Source organism: Alosa sapidissima, chromosome 16 (assembly GCF_018492685.1).
Source record: "Alosa sapidissima isolate fAloSap1 chromosome 16, fAloSap1.pri, whole genome shotgun sequence".
Taxonomy (NCBI): domain Eukaryota; kingdom Metazoa; phylum Chordata; class Actinopteri; order Clupeiformes; family Clupeidae; genus Alosa; species Alosa sapidissima.
In genome coordinates this window covers 32821178-32841171 of record NC_055972.1, presented here as the reverse complement: position 1 = coordinate 32841171, position 19994 = coordinate 32821178, and the positions used below count along the sequence as shown (strand labels likewise).

General features: G+C 38.4%; 1 protein-coding gene across 1 annotated transcript in view; it reads right to left on the bottom strand.

The window, feature by feature from the left end:
- The window catches only part of pcsk2 (proprotein convertase subtilisin/kexin type 2), a 34419-nt gene extending 14870 nt beyond the window's left edge, over positions 1-19549 (bottom strand). The window contains exons 1-5 of the mRNA XM_042066038.1: positions 19122-19549; positions 17285-17389; positions 3450-3563; positions 2887-2995; positions 2444-2481 (exon numbers count right to left, since the gene is read on the bottom strand). Coding sequence (XP_041921972.1) covers positions 2444-2481; positions 2887-2995; positions 3450-3563; positions 17285-17389; positions 19122-19304 — 549 coding nt within the window. The 5' untranslated portion in view covers positions 19305-19549. The remainder of the gene's footprint in view (positions 1-2443; positions 2482-2886; positions 2996-3449; positions 3564-17284; positions 17390-19121) is intronic.
- Between the last annotated feature and the right edge of the window lie 445 nt (positions 19550-19994).

Below are 19994 nucleotides of genomic sequence, written 5' to 3'. Positions count from 1 at the left end.
TTGTCAATATATTGCTGGTTTATTTACCAGACAGATGAGGTTGAGGTTAAGTTAAGTAGACACTTTTGCCCAAAACGACTTACATAAGAGGTGGGTCTTTAAATGCAAGTACTAAAATTGACTAAATTGTGAGGGTTATTCCCCCAATAGGGAGACCACTCGTTTGGACAGTCTGGCTTTCGAGCCCTCTGTACAGGCCTGGGCTATGTGTCTACCTTTTTGACATATGCCAGAGCAACAGCGAACAATGTCTAAGTAGCAATTATGAAATCAATACATTCACATGGTTTCAGAGTGGCATACATAGGCTCCACGCAGTACCCAAGACAACCCCTCCGCCCCCCTTGACAGTGGAATTATTGGGATGTCCAGCTTTTTTCCTCTTTGTCCTCCTTTTTTGAGGTGTCGAAGCAAGTCTCCCTGGTGGTCACCCTATCCCCCACCAAGGTAGAAGTAATATTATTCTCTTTACACTGTGCTATGTTAGCCACAGAACAGTCCTGGCATTTTTAAATTGTGTAGAATTACTGCCCTGTACTATCTCTCTGTTTGATGACAATTACTATATATATTTCCTGATCACTAAACTTTTGTTTCCTTTTCTGTCCCTCACTAATTCCATACTTCTATTCAATAGCTCTTTAATTCAGTTGAGAGCACGGATAAATTATTCCTTTCAATTGAATGCATTGATTATGTCATCTGTCTCAGCTTTAGTATATTTAACGGAAAATGAAAAGGCACAGTGTTCGCCATGAGCGTACAGGCCAAGTCACTGTTTGCACTTAATTAATCAATAAGTCACTGACTGCTGTTAAAAGAGTGTGTGGGTTTGATGATAAACATAACAGCAATGAGGTTGTGGGAGGGAAGATTGGGTTTCCAGAGAAAGTGTGTGCAGCGCAGCAAGACACAGCAGAGCAGTGAAGCGTGTGCAGTACTTCCACAATACAGATGATGGGTGGTTCTTTTTTTTCCCTTCCAAGGCAGAACAAAATGATTTTCATACTATTGCACAGCTATTATTGCTGTCTGTTTGATTAGTTATTTGATGGCTGTATGCTGTGCCATGTTTATGAATTTCCTGGCCTATAACGAAACAGAATGAAATGTTATCAACCATATCCTACTCTGAGGTATCCAATCGTTTTGTTTAGCTGTTTCTGACTCTCCATGAATTATACTGAAAGCATAATATCACAGTTGAATTACTGTAGGACACATTTACTCCCAGTGGCACCAGTAGGCCAAACATCCTTGATTACTCCGCTTCAACCCTCTCTGAGTACGCCTTTTAATTGTGTTGAATATTGAAGCTGAATATTGGGTGAACTGGAATGGGTCAATCCCTGGGATATTCAACATCTATCTGAGAGGATGCACATGACCAACTGCTATCCTTCCTGAGTTATGTGTTCACTGTTTAATGTTATTATTTTTGTCCTTCCTGTTATTCTAAACCTCAATTAAGGCATCACACCCACAACTGAAAACCGTAAAAAACCTAGTAACCTAGGAACCAAGATGGCAGCACACACAGTTGCAGCGGCTCAGTAGCTTCCTATTCTTTTTTTAATTATATTTTTAATAGACTTATGAATGATGCACTGACAGGAAACCACTTTAAAATTCTGTTGTACCTGTGACAATGACAATAAAAACATATTCCATTCTAAAAGGGACAAACATATATCTGTTTTTGAGCAACAGATCAGCATACATTTTGATAGCAAATTTGAATAACTTGTTAAAATTCTACACTTTAATGAGACCACAGATACAGTGCACCTGGAAAGTTTTCACACCCTTTCAAGTTTTCCACATTTTGTTATGTTGCACTGTATATGTGCACTGTATTTTCTTCACAGATATAGGTATATAGATACTGAGTATATAGATACTGACCCCAGATATATCTTTCATAGATATAGGTACAGTATATTGCTAATACACAAGGTTATATACAATATACAGTACAGGGCTGTCCCGGTTGATTATGGACTAAATCCACAGCATCGGCAATTGTGTGAGTACCCCTTTATATTTTATGATCAGTCATATGTAAACTGCAAAGACACTGTTGTCAGAATCCCCCTAAGGAAATAAAATTATAAATAAAATGTATATAAAAATATTTGCGGTTATTATTAAAGAGGGCTCTGAATTAGTCATCAAATCAAATACTTTACTTTTAGCTTTTAAGTTTCAATGACCTGGGGCCAACCACTTCATCTGTATTAAATTACAAAATGTACCCACATTTTTTCTCATCCAACTATAGAGAGATAAAAGTATCAAACAACTTGTTCAAAGTAACTGGCATAAATGACATCCACTCTTCTTCTCTGGGGGACTCAGACTCTCCATTACAACGTTTCAGATGCACAATGGAGCAGATACAAACCAAATCAAATTATAAAACGAATAAAACCTTATGACTTACATAATTTGCCGCAAGGTCTGGGTGTAGATAGTCAATTCCTAAAAATAGGTGGATAAATTTCCATGTAAGCATGTGAAGTATTGTTTTGTATTACATTGCACTTATACTGTATGACAAACTGATGAACCAAATAAAAAGTACAGTATAAGAAATGTTTACTATATACCTAGTAAGATTTCATAAAATAAAAGCACAGCAATGAGAAATGTAATGATTATTCATAGATAATCATTCTATCAGAATTGTTGGCAAGCAATGGCAAGACACAGCAAATCTAACTTTTGTATCAGTTTGTGGTGGCGCAGTAATGGAATTGGATTTTACAATCATATACGGTTCGGATCGGAATTACTCATTTTAGAATTGTTAATCTTTATAAAATATGATAAGCAAAAGATAATTAGGACTCAAGTGAGTCATTTTATACATCATAAAGTACATACCATCATCCATAATGGCAATTGTCACCCCTTTCCCGGTGAATCCTAGCTCCCAGGCTTCAGCCACATTCAGATCGAGCCCAGGCGTGCCATCTGCCTGGCCTGTGTTTATCTGATCAGACAGAGTATCAAGATTTTGACTTTCAAGGAAATCAGCCAGAGAAATGAGAAAAGTGTGCAGGAGACTTATGCAAATGGGATGAAAGATTTTTGAACTGATTTTTGAATCAGCAATGATTTCCCCTATTATTTTTATGTTTATTATTTATTATATTATTTATTATAATTTACAGTCTGCAAAATACATGTTTCTGAGTGTATAGCCAGACATGGATTCTGCAAGTCTCATGATGGCTTCTTATTCTTCTTAGATAGAATTTCATACTGGATACTTTCATAACATGTTACACGGCATTTTAAACAGAACTGTACAACTACAACAAGGTGACAATTCATTAGATTAAGATGCACTATGTGTTGGCAAATAAAGCAACATCATCTTAAATTTAACATAAAGCAATTCAGGATCCTTATACAAGTTTATACAGAGTGATGTGATTACTTACAAGATACCACTGCTTTGTGAAAAGAGGGTCACTCATGTTGATGTCAACAGAGTTAATGTCCCTGTACCCTCGTTTCTGACGACCAAATCCCATCTGTTGAAGCACATTTTTCACCTGATGGTAAACACAAGTTGACAATTGTAGGAAATTACACATCCACATAAACCATAAATCAAATATCTTTCTCAAAGGTTATATACACACAAGCTCAAGGAGTAAATTTTCTTACACATTAACTGAGGCATTTATCATTATTCTGGAAAAATGTATTTGGATGTGCAATATCAGATGATAAAATTAAGAAACTAGTTCTAAGAGGCTGTAGGTTCCAGTGATTTTTGAACAGGGCATTGTTAGGCATAAATAGAAAATATAAATAAATATATCCACAAGCGGCAATCATTGGGGTCCAAGTAGTTGGTGGTTTTAACCCTTACGAGCCCGACCGTTCTAATTTCGTTACAAAAGTAACGATGGCCAATCGTCTAATATCTCAGCTGTCCAATGACTGATTTTATTTCTGAAATCTTCCCCGTAATGCTGACAACATAAGCTTCAATTTGATATGATTGGTTAAGGGGTTTATGGCGAGAAATGTTTTGGATACTTGAAGATGAGTCTTGAAAAAATATTTTCACTTGAGTTGGTGCATTTGACGTGGACAGCCGGATGCCACCTGCACTTAAGTTGGAGTTTACCTCGACTGGAAACCACACAGCTGGATAAAATGAGGTAATATTGTTTTTACATTGGTTCTAGTTATGGTTTATCTTAATTTGAAGTCCTTAAATCATGTTATTTGACAGAAATATGCTTTCTCATCAGCGTCAATGTTATGGCTTAGCGGGGGGCTAGTGCATTGTCACGTAACTTTAGTTAACTGTATAATTCTGAACTGCTTGCAATATTATCGTTTGCTTTTGATGTCAGTTATTTTCATTTGACAGTTTCATTTAAAAACCTGTTAGTATATAACCTGTAGGTAAGTTTGTTTTCTAGTACCAATTTGCTTGTTAGGTAAGCATTATATTGGCAAGACAGTATAGCAAATCAAAGCTGAATAAATCAATGGGCGCCGCGTTTCTAAGTTGCGTTGTCTTACATGAAATAAGTTGAGCGATATTTTTACTCCTCTCAATATGTAACGTTAGTTGTAGAAAATAAGATGTGAAATCACATATTCTGTCAGAAATGTAATTAACTTATTGCCTTTCCTCCGGTTGTTATCTGTGGTGCAGTCTGTAGTGAACTATTTTAGCTTGCTAACTTCTAAATGACAAACATCAGACGTGCTTGTCTCAACATTTTCTAAGATGGCATGACTTGAAATAGACGAAGCACAACTCCTCTCAATATTTAGTTATAGAAAACATGATGTGAAATCACATATTCTGTCAGAAATGTCATTATTGCATTTCAGCAGTTTGTTACTAGGTGAAATGTAATCTGTCTTTATCTTGATGCCAGCCAGGCAATCAGATTTAAGGTAGCTAAACCCATGTGTAATACAATGACTTTTCATAGGCCTACTTAGAAATATTTCGAGTATATTCTGAGGATGCTTCAATAGTTTAGGCTACCTCTTCTTTTGTGTGCATACATGCACAAATCTGTAGTTTTGTGATTTTATTTTTTACATTAATAAAGGTATTTGTATGATTTCGCTCTTGTTTCAGATGGAGGATGACAAGACCTACACAGACCTTCTCGCAAGCCTGAAGAGGTAGCTGACTGCTCATTAGCTTGCGCTCACAATGCTGAAGACCATGAGGGGATGAAGGAAGAAGGTATAGATTTATGTGCCGTGCGTAGGATGGTGCAGACTAAAAAACTGTGTAAAATAGACTTGTTATGTTCTTTTTTACTCACAGTGTTGTCCCAGGCATATGTGGTTTTACCAACCGGAAGGAATGGGAGCTTGTGCTTAGTAGGCCATCGTATGCAAACAGTGCAGGGCCATGGGACAAAGACCCCAGAAGAGTTTCACAGGTTTCTGGGATTGATCATTTACATGGGGTTCACTTCCCTCCCTAATATCCATTGCTACTGGGGAACCAAGTCTTGGCAGGGATCAGGGGACATTGACCAAATGATGAATACATATTGTGTACTCCAAAAAACGCAAAATACCAGAAAGCACTTTTGTCAGTAGCTTCTTGTTATTTCAAGTTTGACAATGCAATGCAGAATCTGGTGTTGAACCTAGGTTTGGTATCTATCACAACAGCTGGTAGGCATTTCCGTTAAAATTTCAGCCTCACCTTCAGCTGCTCCAACTACTACTCTGTCGTCTTTCCATCAAGTACATATTCCTGTACAGCAGGAGCTTGTTATAAAAAACGTACATAATAAAACTAAAGTAGCTTGTATGGCCCTGGAGTGTAACGGTAGGACAATTTGTTTTATTGATAAACAAACAAATTGCTGTCAGATTTGGCATTCTGCAAAAGGGGATGCGTTTAGTAATGAGTCATAGCTCTTTTGTGTTCAACCTTCAGATTCCCCACCCCACCTTTCCCTATCCTCCTCTGTAAGTGTGTGTGTGTGTGGGTATGAGTTTGTGTGTATATGTGTGTATGTGTTTATTCTCCACAGGCTTGTTCTCCACTTTCAAATGTTTAGAACACATTGAGTTTTGAGTGATGTTGATTGTATTCCTAGTTTTTCAGGAATAATAATACATTTTATATATGTATATAATTTTCATATTATACTGATTTATATAAGGAAGTTGTATTTGTTGAATCAAATGTATTTTATATCTCTTTTCCAAAATGGTCTTCAATGAATACAGTATACTTACTTCCTTTACTTACTTATTACTGGTAAGGTACAGTATGTTTTTTTAAATGTCATTCTTATTGACTGTAGCTTTGCTTATATACAAATAACTGGTTTATTCTTATAGACCAAATACATCTAAACCATTGTTTCTGACTTGATTATTAGTTTTTATGCATACTTTTATGTTGTTGGAGAGAAAGTGAATGTGAATTCTGTCAACATTCTAAATCCCGTTTCCTGCATTTGTTTTACACTGATCACTAGAATAATTATCATAACTTTTGAAAGGTTAATGATATTCCAATACAGTCTTTTTTGTTAAATAGCCCACAACTTGCTGAACATTTCATACACTCTATATTTTTCTCTATCTTGTAGAGAAATATGATGAAAATTCATTTTTATGTGAATGAAATTAGATTTTGACAAATTCCGGATATACATTTGGAGAGGATTTTCAAATACTGTTCATTACTATATCAACATTACTATATGTATTTTACATCATTTCATAGAACTGATCCTTCTGATTATAATGGTATGTATATCCCATTGATGGTATGTATTATACTCAAGAAATACGTTTTTTTGTGTGAGGAGGTCATCCAGCACCAAAAATGGAATGTTCGGCACGGGCACGAAAGGGTTAAGTAGTTGAGATATATGGTGGATTCTTGCACGTTTTGTGGTGACTATATTGTAAAAGAGCAAGGGTTGGTTGTTGGGCCCTAACAATGGCTAGCACAGTCCAAATTGCATTATGTGTGGGCTGATAGGGCCACACCAGGAAAACAGCCTTGTCAGGTGTTTTAAAAGACAGCTTAATGGCAAAAGATAATTAGCAAAAATAGTACAAAATTACAGAGATCTTACTAGCAAACTCAAAGCTTTGTGAACTAGTAATATGATATCAAAGAGACATACATGATAGTGGTAGTTCATATTATCTTCATACAAGAACTTTTGGTTGCACTAGTAACCAGAGTTGGGTGTAACGCGTTACTGTAATCACATTACATTGGTCAGTAACAAGTAGTGTAACATGTTACTGTTCTAAATTCAGTAATCACACTACAGTTACTAACAGTGAGCAAATATTACTTTATTCTCCTATTTGAGATTTGACACTGTGCTGTGCTTTACCCTGTGATGAGAAGGGTGCATGGAATCAGGACGCCTCCTACAGCACTGCCTCTTCTTGACTTTAGATGATACTTCTGCTTTCCTATTTACAATCAGGCCGTTTATAAGAGCTAAAAATAAAAAAAGACTAAATATTCACTTGTATTAAAAAAAATCTGACGTTCAAAATGTTACGGTAGCGAGTGCACTAAATGCCATTGACCCTAGGAGCACCACTGGAGTGGACAAGTTAGACCCCTTTCTTTTAAGTTATCTTCTCCTCTCGTAATAGAGCAACTAACTCATACTGTATGTTTAACCTTGCTATCTCTTCTGGCACGTGTCTTCGTGTTGTGTTTTGCTTGCTTCAGAGCAAAACACAACACGATCTCAGCTGCTACCTTGGTCACAAATTACAGTAGGAAACATTGTGCTGCCCTCTTTGTAGATTTGTCAAAAGCATTTGAAATAGTCGTCAATACTTTGCTCGTACAAAATCTAAAAGACATAGGTTTTGATTCTAATACTAGTAGCTGGTTTCAAAACTATCTCTCAGATAGATTTCAATGTGTTAAATCAGGGAATGTAAAGTCTGACTTCCTGCAAATAACTAAGGTTGTCCCTGAAAGGCTCTGTATTATGTCCGGTTCTTTTTACCATTTATATTAATGAAATAGCTTCCTCTCTGAAAAACTGTCATGTCTATCTAATACACTGTATTGCTGACTCAAACTTGCCATGGAAAATTTGCAACAATCCTTTAATGCTCTACAGGAAGCCCTGACTGATCTTAAATTGGTTTTAAATGCAGATCAGTTTAAATTTAGGTTGTTCTCTAGAGCCAGAAGCACTGACCCAAATGACTTGCGTCTTTGTACTGTTAATGGTCATACTATTGAACAAGTCTCTGAATGTAAGTATCTGAGAATCTGGCTTGATGAAAAACTGTTCAGTTCTCTTTCCATATTAACTATCTCACCAAAAAAGATTGAAACAAATCAAGCCTCCCCATGTCTTGTAGAAAAAGGATTGTTGAAGCCGTTTTTATGCCTATGCTGGATTATGAGGATGTAATCTATAGTAGCGCTACCCCATCCTCCCTTAAAGCTCTAGACACAGTTTATCTGCTATCAGATTTTCTAACTGGTGCCAATTTTAATACACATCACTGTATCCTATTTGACCGAATTGGTTGGGCATCCTTAGCAGAAAGACGCCCAGACACTGGTTACTGTTCATTTGCAAATCCTTTATTGGAGAACTTCCACCTACATCTCTTCTCTGTTAAACTGCCATTCAGGTCCTCATCTTACTCGCTGTGTACTGTAGTCCTCATCTTACTCGCAAGTAACATTCCCTGTTTGACTTTTAGGCCTATTGATGCATTTCACATTCAGCTTGGAATGAAGAGAATTTGTTATGTTTTCATGATAAGGTTGTTAATATATGAAATTGCCCAAGGGATATCACTGGGCACCCTGCCTAATCTTAAAGAGCTACCCTAAGTCTACAAGATAAAGCAGAAGAAAAAACTGACAACACCAGGTTCAACCCCACAGCTCCTGGATTATTTTTTTTTCATGATTTCGGCACATAGGGCTTTAACAGGCACCATACCTGTCAACATTTAGCTTTCCAAAAACGGGAGATTTTTTTTTCGGGGGGGGGGGGGGGGGTTAGTGTTTATACCGGATCAGTGTTTGCATATTTAATACGTTTCATATACGTGTTTCAACACTGCATTGAAAGGTCATTGCTTTTACCTTACCATTACCTTACGCATGCCAGTTATGTATCCACCAGCTGCCTGCCTGCAGCCTACTTCCAAAACGCCAAAGCTGCTCGCTGTCAGATTTGGTTCAGAGGGCACAAGTTCAGTGTAGCAACACTTAATAACAGTTTATGTGATGTGTTATTCAATGAAATTCCCAACAATTTCACAACAGCTAGTTTTGGAGTAGGCCATTCAACTAGCCCGCTTGCTTACGATGAGACTCAGGCTGCGCAGTCGGCACCCGCTTCCTTATTTGGGTTTTGGGTTGCCAGGTTTTAGCCTATGACAAAACGGTTGAAATTGAAACTAAGTGATCGTGTATGTGTCGGGGGTATTTCATATACAATCTGGCAACCTGGGAGATATCAGACTAATAGAAAAAATGAATGGATCAATGATTTTAAAATGAAGTTTGATGGCCATGCAAATTACGGGAGTTTTCCGGGAGAAATAACAAAACGGGAGGGTGCTGGGAGATGACCTTGAAATACGGGAGAACCCGGGAAAAACGGGAGTATGCCAGGCACCCTCCTAAATCTTAAAGAGCAACCCCCTAGTCAACAAGATTAAATAAAAATAAATAATAATAATAATAATAATAATAATAATAATTAACTGACAAAATCAGGTCTGACCATGGCTACCGGCAGTGATGCCAGTAATGCGTAACACGTTACTCTATTCTGAACACTTTTTTCGGTAACGAGTAATCTAACGCACTACTATTTCCAAACCAGTAATCATATTAAAGTTACTTATCCAAGTCACTGTGCGTTACTATTTTTGTCATTTGTCAAGATACCGAGACCGAGACTTCAAATCGCGTGTGCATCTGAGTGTAGCGCGAACATGACGGAGAGGGAGAGAGAGAGGGGTGGTGCGTGTGTGTCTGAAGCACATCCAAGACAGAGAGCATCCTGGCCTGTTTCGCTAAATCAACCAATCAGTTTTTTAGTGTAGGTGGGCTTTTATCTCTTTTCTCCCGAACTAAATTAATCAGTTCAGTGTATCTAGGAACAGGAGCGTCATAGCAGTCAGTGTCCCCCAAAAATGAACATTTAAGATCCATTTCACATCAGACTACACAAAAGTGTACCCTTGTCTCATAAGAGTGAAAAATTATGACTTGCACACTGCAACGTTTGTAACAGTGACTTTAGTATTGACCATGGCGGGTTAAATGATTGCAAAATCAACTCACTTGTTGAGGTGAGTTTAACAAGTGTCATTTCATTTGCATATTATTCAGGCCTATACTAGATGGCTAGTTGCCAAGGCTACATGAAAAGCCCAAACTACCTAAATCTATATATTTTATTATCACAATTTCTATCTAAAGCCTTCCTTATTTGGTGTGCTGACTACTATTGAACATATTCATCTGTGTTTCTAAGTAGGCTTAAGGGATACCTCCATGAAATTACTTTTTTCAGATTGGGATGTCTGCTATACATTGTTGACATTACTATTAAAATACACTTCCAATAAAGTGAGTAGCCTATTTGGCAAAACCGGTTGTCATTTTTATGTTGAGGCAGCGGGGGTGTTTACGAAGCCCGGGAGGTGACATGGAAAAAAAAAAACAAGGTAAAAAAAAAAACTGAGAAAAGGTAATTATGTACTTGGGACAAAGACTGACTAGGTTTGCGAGATCTTGGGTTTGTTTTGCGAGATCTCGAGTTTCTTTTGTGAGATCTTGACTTTCTTTTGCGAGATATTGAGTTTGTTTTGCGAGATCTCGAGTTTCTTTTGCGAGATCTTGACTTTCTTTTGCGAGATCTCGAGTTTCTTTTGCGAGATATTGACTTTCTTTTGCGAGATATTGACTTTCTTTTGCGAGGTCTCGAGTTTCTTTTGCGAGATCTTGACTTTCTTTTGCGAGATCTCGAGTTTCTTTTGCGGGATATTGACTTTCTTTTGCGAGATATTGACTTTCTTTTGCGAGATCTCGAGTTTCTTTTGCGAGATCTTGACTTTCTTTTGCGAGTCTCGCAAATCCATCAATGCATACGAGAATCACTAGAAATGTTCCGGAGAGCTTTAGCCACTGGAATTAGGTTGCAATTGCTTATTATGGCATCTGCGTTGGTCTGAGGTTGCGTTCCACACTGACTGACAAGCCAACCTAGTCAATGTGCGATTTGTGAAAAAAACTGAGGGGGGGATGCGTCATCGCTCCTACACATCACTCCATCCTAAACCTCGATTTCAATAGTCAATTTGATTTTAGAGGCTTTAAAAATATGATATTTCCCTTTCTTTAACTTGTTTAGCTGTATTCTCCAGTGCAGTGAACAAGCCGCTGCATTCTGCAGTGAGTCAAGACCAGAAGTTAACGTTACCACACATGCGCACAGTGATAGTCTTTTGATTTTAGACAGGGCTGGTCCTACGTTATTCTGGGCATCATGCCCACGACCACAACAGCCATTATGGCCTAGGTATACAGTATACGTATATATACTCTTTTGATCCCGTGAGGGAAATTTGGTCTCTGCATTTAACCCAATCCGTGAATTAGTGAAACACACTCAGCACACAGTGAACACACAGTTAGGTGAAGCACACACTAATCCCGGCGCAGTGAGCTGCCTGCAACAACAGCGGCGCTCGGGGAGCAGTGAGGGGTTAGGTGCCTTGCTCAAGGGCACTTCAGCCGTGCCTACTGGTTGGGGTTCGAACCGGCAACCCTCCGGTTACAAGCCCGAAGCACTAACCAGTAGGCCACGGCTGCCCCAACGCATGCAGCACAGCAGCACAGGCGAGCACAGGTTACCAGGAGAAACATCAACCAATTCAGATCAATTAGTTAAAATAATATAGATCAACCATACAATTGCAAGCGACCATGCCACAGCGGGCTACTGTATTAATGTCATCATTGTCCTACCGTATCCTCGAACTCGTCTGTTGCTCGAACGTGAAGCCAAGAACCATAGGCCTACCTTCTTTGCGTTCTCTCCCTCCTTTTTTGTATTTTCTATCCTCTGTTTATGTTCTTTTTTCTGGCTACCAAATTTGTTTACAGACATTTTCCCACTAGTTTTGCCTACCTAGCATACGTGTAGCCACGGCCGAGCCTGTCTACTTGTCAGTCTTGCCCGTCCAATTAGAGGGTTTTCCTTCGTTTACGTTCACCATATAAAAAGGACGCGCAAGTCAACACTGCGCTGAGAGTTCAAGAATCAGTCAATAATCGCGTAGGCTACAGCCGGTAGTGACAATAGTGCAAAAGTAACACCAATGTAGAAGCTTCAAAAATACAATATTGCAAGTAGGCTAGCATATGTCAGCAACATGTTGAAGTTCGTTGAGTTTGAACGAGGATGTAAGCAAGCATACAGAGCAGGACAGTGAGCAGGTGGTGGAGTAGTTGAGGCTACGTGATAAGAACTCAGTGGTGGAGCAGGTAGGCTATGTGTGACATGCCATGCTGACGATGATGAGTATGATGACTAATTAATTGCGATATTGTAATGATATGGTAATGATAACATAAGAAGGCCGTGCTGTGATTATAATAACACATAGCGCAACTTCTATGTTCTAAATGAATGATTTGCAAACCCGGACAGCAAAAGAGTGTCAAATCGATGTTAATTGTTGGTCAGATATTGCTTAGTTTCCGTCAGACGCCCAAAATTCAACATCAATGGCATGAGTGGTGGTTGGTCTCTCAAAATAGAGCATCGAAAAGGTTCTATCTTGGAAGGGTTATCATGGTAAAGATGGGCTAAAAGACTGTAGACTGACGGAAATGTAGGCTACAAAACATCATAAGTCATATTCATCATGCACAAGCCAACTAAGCTATATACAAGCTATACGATAGGCTACTGGAAGACATTAAAGATAATTAGTTAATGTAGCTATAGGCCTACTGTTCCAAAATGTAGGCTACCAGCAATGTAGGTAGGTAGTATCGTAGGTAGTATCCTACCAGCAATGTAGGTAGGTAGTATCGTGTCACCTGACACGAAATTTATCTGGCGAGAGTCAAGGTACAGTATAGCCTACAGGAATAAAATATTTCCAGCATCAGCCCTGTTTATTTTGTGTTGTTTCAGTTGTCCTACAGTGATTAATGTCTACGACCATCTAGGTAATTTAGTCAGTTGAGCATTTTATAGTTTAAATGTAGCCTATTGAATAATTTGAAATGATACTTTGAATTCAAGCAGAAACTCTTCTTTAATAATTGCTTGTATAGCCTACTTGAATATGGAGAGTATGTGCTCCATGGCTACCTCTGAGAGTGATGGCCAGTGAGGCCTACATCACTTTCAGTGCTCCATGACAGTTGAAAATATATGCATATTTAAGGGTAATGCAAAGATTTTGTATTTAATTAGGTGTGCCCGACCGATTTGAGGGCCGCTTGGGCCAAATATGCCAGGGCCGATTTTTGGTCCCAGTCCGCCCGTTGTCAGGTGTGATGAAATCAGAGCCGGACAGTAACGGAGTACATTTACTTGAGTACGGTACTTGAGTAAAATTTTGAGGGATCTGTACTCATTTTTGGGGAGTACTCATGACTTTACTCAAGTACATTTGAGAGGCAAATATTGTACTCTTTACTCCACTACATTTCTATCCATAACCGTGAGTACCCATTACTTCTTCTAAAATCTCGGAAACCCTCAATTTGTTGTTTCCCTCTCAAACGTGATTGGATTGTGCAGCCACCACTGATTGGGACAGCCTATCAGCAATCACCTTCAGCTTTCCGCCAAAGTCAACTCCATGGTCAGATTTAGATAAGAGACGAAACCATGGACGAAACAATGGATGAAGACGCAGCAGGTTACTGGATGCCGGGAATGTGCTAACCTGTGGCCCCACCTCGCCAGACTATTTCAGTTTGCTGAACAAGTTAATGATAGTTTTCGCTTCAAGTGTTTCAATTACAAAATAGTATTTTGTATATGAAATATGTATTTTAAATACATGTATTTACATGTTTTTTGCCCATCCCTGGCAACATGGTAAAAAGATGAAAATGACCAGATTTTACGTTCAATTCCTTTTACATTCTCCACATTAACATTTTTCATAACTCCATGTAGGACGTTTCTGTACATAAATGTAAGCACTGTGGCAGTAGTAATGCAATATTTAGAAAATGTACTCTTGTACAGTTGATACTCAAGTACTTTTAAAAACAAGTACTTCAGTACTTTTACTTAAGTAGACATCTGACTGTTGTACTTTTAGTTGTACTTGAGTAAAATTTAGCAAGGGGTATCTGTACTTTTACTCAAGTAATGAAGCTGTGTACTCTGTCCGCCTCTGGATGAAATGCGTTCATATTCCACTTTTTATGTCATAAACGTTGCATGCCTATGAAAAGGCTTTGCAGTAGGATTGTCCGATGGTCAAGCTGTCGCTTCATTTTGTGTTTTAATTTAGGCGACGCACCGATGCTGGGTTCATGCAGTTTTGCGCAAGTTTAAAATGTTTAGCCGACTGCATAATGTGTCATGTTCCACTTTTCATGTCATAAATGTAACATGTCTATGATAAGGCTTTACAGTTGTCCAATATGGTCAATCTAGTCTCAATTGTGTTTCATGTGACGCACCGAAGCTACATTCATGCATTGTTTTGCTCCAGTTCAAAATGTTTCTGTGTAATTTGTCAGCTGTGATCAAATGCCTTCAATAAATTCCACTTTTATGTCATAAATATAACATGCCTATGATTAATGTTTGTATGGCCACCCATTTGAACATTTCTGGCTACTCTACCGAGAACAGAATCTCTTCTTAATCTCACGTCTTGACACTTGCAGTCAGATGGGCTAACGTAGCCTACTACTCCCCACGGGGGAGGGGTAACTTTTGATACATTAAAAATAAATCGTTATCAGCCAATAGGTAAACTACCAGAAACAACAAGAAAAAACAAATGGTCATTGGTTTGGTCATCAATGACATTGGCTATGTCATTGTCAGCGAAATCACTGAAAGCTGAAAAGACTGAAAATCGCAACGCGCAACGGGAGCAACCTTTTTTTTTTTTACATTTGTTTTTGTTTTTTTCATGTCACCTCCCGGGCTCCGTAGGTGTTGTCGGCAGCTGCTGACTGTAACTAATAAAGTAACTTGTAATCTAACTTAGTTACTTTTAAAATCAAGTAATCAGTAAAGTAACTAAGGAGTAATCAGTAATCAGTAATCTTAAGATACCTATCCCTAGTATACATAATTCAGCAAAAAAAATCTTTAGCCGACAAAACCAGGTCTGACCCCATGGCTGCCAGACTAATTTGTTGTGAAATGATCCTCCTTTTGTTGTCTTTATCATTATACAACTTTTCTAACCTTTTGTTGTCCCCATCTCAACTTTTTTAATACATGTTGCTGGCATTAAATTAAAAATGTGTATTTGAGTCTATACAAACAAAATGGCATCTTAACTCTTGTAAGGTGTTCAAGTATGTGGGACCCATTTTCAATATTTGCTCAAATAAAAAATATGCTATTTATTATTTTGCACTATGTAACTAGCCTGGCTAACGTCCTGGGGAACTAGACATTCATTTTCTCGTATTTGAAACGTGGTTTACGAATTCCCAGAGCCGTTAATTGGGCGCTACGAATGTCTATCAAATGTGTATGTACGTAGCTCATAACGGCTTTGGTGTGTCGTCATCGTCTTGCTGCCCTCCTTCCGTTCTGTGATTGGTTCCTTCGTTGAGGTGAAAACGAAGTCCATAGAATCCAGGCTGCCTAGCAGCGTGAATAAAATTGCGCGCGTAAGGCAGCATGGGAAAACCCAGGCTACTATGTAACAATGTTACAGTGCAATACCAGGAGTTCTGAGTGTGCATCGTGCAGAGACTCCATTCTCCTCATTGTAAAACAGTATGGCAGCAAAATGGCCTTCAAGATGTTATTTCAAGGTAAAAGAACTACATCATGCTGCGTTAAGCAGCATCATTTTCACCAGGATACAGCAAAAGAGTAAAAAGTAGAATACTCCTTATCATTCTTTTACTTGAATAAATGCTACAATTCATGTTTTTTAATTGTCGTTTTGTGTTATGCTTGATAAACAGTAACAAAGTAGATACTTATTCACACTGATACAGGGTAAATGGCAAAAGCTTTGAGTTCAACAGTTGCTGGTGAAATTTTGTTACAGAACTAACATGGTCCAATTTCCACCCCCGAAATGCAATCTCTGTGACCATGCACTTAATAATTTGGTGGACACGGCGAAAATGAGAAAATAATTTCAATGCTAGTTGGATTTTTATCCAAGGAACATTTACGGCCACATTACATGGGGATAGGTGAAACTCTTTAAATAGGCCCTGCTTTCCACAGTGCACTTGCTATCTCTAATCATCTGTCTTTACACGGGTTGCCTCGAGGGACTAAAAGCCAACACTAAGAGATACTCATGACTCAGTTGCTTTAAATAATATTATCCAAGGTTAGTAGAAATAGAACAAATAAACATAATGAACAAATACAAAGATGCTAGGCTATCACGAATCATGTTACATTTAAAAGCTTGGGGGGCTGATAATGTTGTCTCCACTGGTGGAACCAAGCTTCGGCTGTCATCAAATGCTTTTAGAATCGAAACCGTGCTTAACCACTGTGAATGATGTCTGCCTTGCGCGACTTAAGGAGGGGAGCAGTATCAAGCTGGAGATGAGAGGAAACATTTACCGCTTTCTACATTAAGCAAGCTGACAGTTTCAGCATGAAGAAGGAAAACAGGAGTCTAATCAATAAAGAATTACAGCAGCCCTCAAATGTTGATTCAGAGGTTGCCAAGGTTAACCTGGCTACCTGTGTCTTTTAAAATTGATTGTTGCAGCCAAAGAGGTGTCTTTAACTCAACATTTCCGATATCATTCAGGAAATGTGACAAATTTAAAGGAATAAATCCTCCTTTTCATTTGCTTCATGATTTAAACCAATGAGTTTTGTTGTGCATAAAAGTCCTTAATTATTAGTCAGAATGCTGTATGGTGGCCTACCATAGTTACCAGTAGGCTACTACCATTTATAGTAGCCTACTGGACATAGGGATACATGATTTCTCACAATGTCCATGCTTTAAATTAATCATTGTTTTCCAGGAACTGGAATCAGGCTGGTTTCTATGGGAACCACACAATATGAATTTGTAGTCTTACCCTGTGATCCTTCTGGAGACTCTGACCATGCCAAGCATTGCGTTTCTTCCTCGTCATAGGGATATTCTGGGGATAAAAATGAAAAAGCCCCTCTCCAAAAGGAAGCTAATGTGAAAGATGGATAGATAAATGGATAGAAAGAGATAAAGGGAAAGCCAGATGAAGAAAATGGGACTGAAAGTTAAAACCACGTTTTATTGTACAGACCATCAAATTCAGTCACTACAATGACCACAGGATGGAAATAATATAATGCACAATAACATGGATCATATATTCAAAAATATTACGCTTTAGGGGGAAATCATTTAACTCTTTGCCTCTGGTTACAATACTGGTAGTTTATGGTATTGTTGGGTCACTGCACTTAATGATATCTAATCTCTCTCATTTATGCAAATCACTTTTGAGATGCACTTTTTACGTCTATATATACACACATCATACTACATTTCTACATTCTGAAGAAAAAAGGCAATTGGCTATAAGTAATATGCTTTATTTTCAAATTCAAATGGAACAAGTCAGGGAAAAAAATGGCCATCACAATCATCAGCATAGAATACAACTCATACTTCATTTGTGAGATTCGCTGATGTAGAAAGACAAATTAAGTATAATTCTGGCCAAACCATTCAAGAGAGTGTTTATACTTTCAATATTTGTATGAGCCCGGGACAAAGGAGCAGAATTCTCCTATATTATTAAATGAGATGTGGACTATAACCAAGCAAAGAAGTGTGAGTTTTTCTTCAGAAATAGAGACCACAAACTGAGATCAGTGATTTACAGTTCAAGAAACAAAATGATGTGCCCTTGTTCGTCAAAAGCATCAAATGACCCATATTCCACACACTAGTGGGCAGTTGCTCTGTTGCATAATTTGATCTAGGCCTCATTTTATCCATTTGACAAAGGAATAACTTTTTTGAGCGGGAGGAATTTAGTAAGCTGTCATCCACTTCACTCGTGGTGTGACAATAATGACAGTATTTCAGAATACTTATTCTGTTGATGGTGCATTTTTAAGCACTCTTCCTCAAAGTTATTTACACCACTGACGAACAAGTGTTCAATTATTTAAGGTTCTTTTAACAGTATACCAACATAGTCAACAATAATTTGAATGCTCCTAAAACTGAAAACATTTACCACCTGGAAGGAAATCAAAATTACCTGTCTCATGACAAACGTGAATCATGAATGTTAATAATAAGGCTTTTAGGCTGCGAGACTACTGTGAGTCTACCATATACATACAGTATATCAATGTTTTATGTCTCCTGTCTAATTAGGCAAGCTTGAGGGTTGTAATACTTGAGGATGCAAGGTTATCATACAGAACACAGTGCATATTAAACTGTTTTGCCATAGATATTTATATGAATGCAATGCATAGGTGTGAAACCAGCAGCACCACTAATTCTGAAATAAGTAGATAGTGCTGGGTTATGTAATTATTTCACAGTATCAAGGCCTTGCCCAAAACATGCGTTCTGATGACGTAAACACTTGTAAAGGTAGCCTAGGCTATGTAAACGATTAAATTCAGATACCTAATAGCCTATTGTTTTCAAAGAACAGCAATGATAAACAAATATTGTCCTAAATTATGTGATATTGTTCTACACCTTACATTTGAACTAAAACGTTTAAAATTCTTAAAAGCACATTTTAAATGGTAGCCTACCCTAACTATCATGTCACCATTGATTGCCATATGTAATACCTTATAAACGTTAATTAAGCTAATGCAGCCGCATCTGCCCAGAACAGAAGCCTAAAGGATAGGGATAGACAATATTCTGTGTTTTATTTTGGATACTTCACATCTTACCTTTCGGACACTCTCAAACCCGTGCTCCATCGCAACTTGAGGGGCTTCATCATATGAACCTTCATGCAACTGAACCAAAAGATGATTTGTTAAAATTCCATCCTCGGTGTCCCCTATCGCAAAAAGCAGTGCGTTGACCAGTAGTAAGACAACCATTGGTCCATGTCTTAAGAATCCAAACATTGTCGACACGGTCAGTCTAATCTTGGAGGAGAAATCTGCGAACGGGATGCTCCGAATGAGAGATGGCTTCTATCAAGGTTTTTTGGAATGCATCTCCTGAGTGGGGGACAAAGCTAACGCAAGTTTAGTCTGCGAGTCGGATAAGCGCAGTGAGCGGTGTGAGTTGAAGGCTTCTACTGTAGACCAAATCTGCATTTTCAGCTGCTCTTTCATCTATAATTTAGCGTTATCGTGTGGGTCTTCTCCATGTGACGTTCTGCGGAATAGTGCCCAATAGGCTCCGGAGGGCGTGGCCACTGCCTGTCCCTCACCTCTTATTGCTGATGGAGCCTAATTCCGTGTCAGACACTAAATATCTATGCCTGTATAATCAATATATTGTAGCCTATTTGTATAATCTTGTAAATTAGAACCTGTATTGTTAACATATGTGTGTGTGTGTGTGTGTGGGGGGGGGGGGGGGGGGGTATTGGTATTTGTCTGAGAACAAAAGTGTTCAAATTGGTGGTGGTGGTGGTGGTGTGTGTGTGTGTGTTTGTGTGTGTGGTGTGTGGGTGGGTGGGTGTGGGCGGGGGGGTGGCGGTCCTCAGCCTGAACGTTTAAATGTATCAATCTGGTGCACTTTGAAAAGAAATTCTGTATACCATTGACACATAGGCCGAGCTGCCTGTCAGTCATGATGATTGGCAC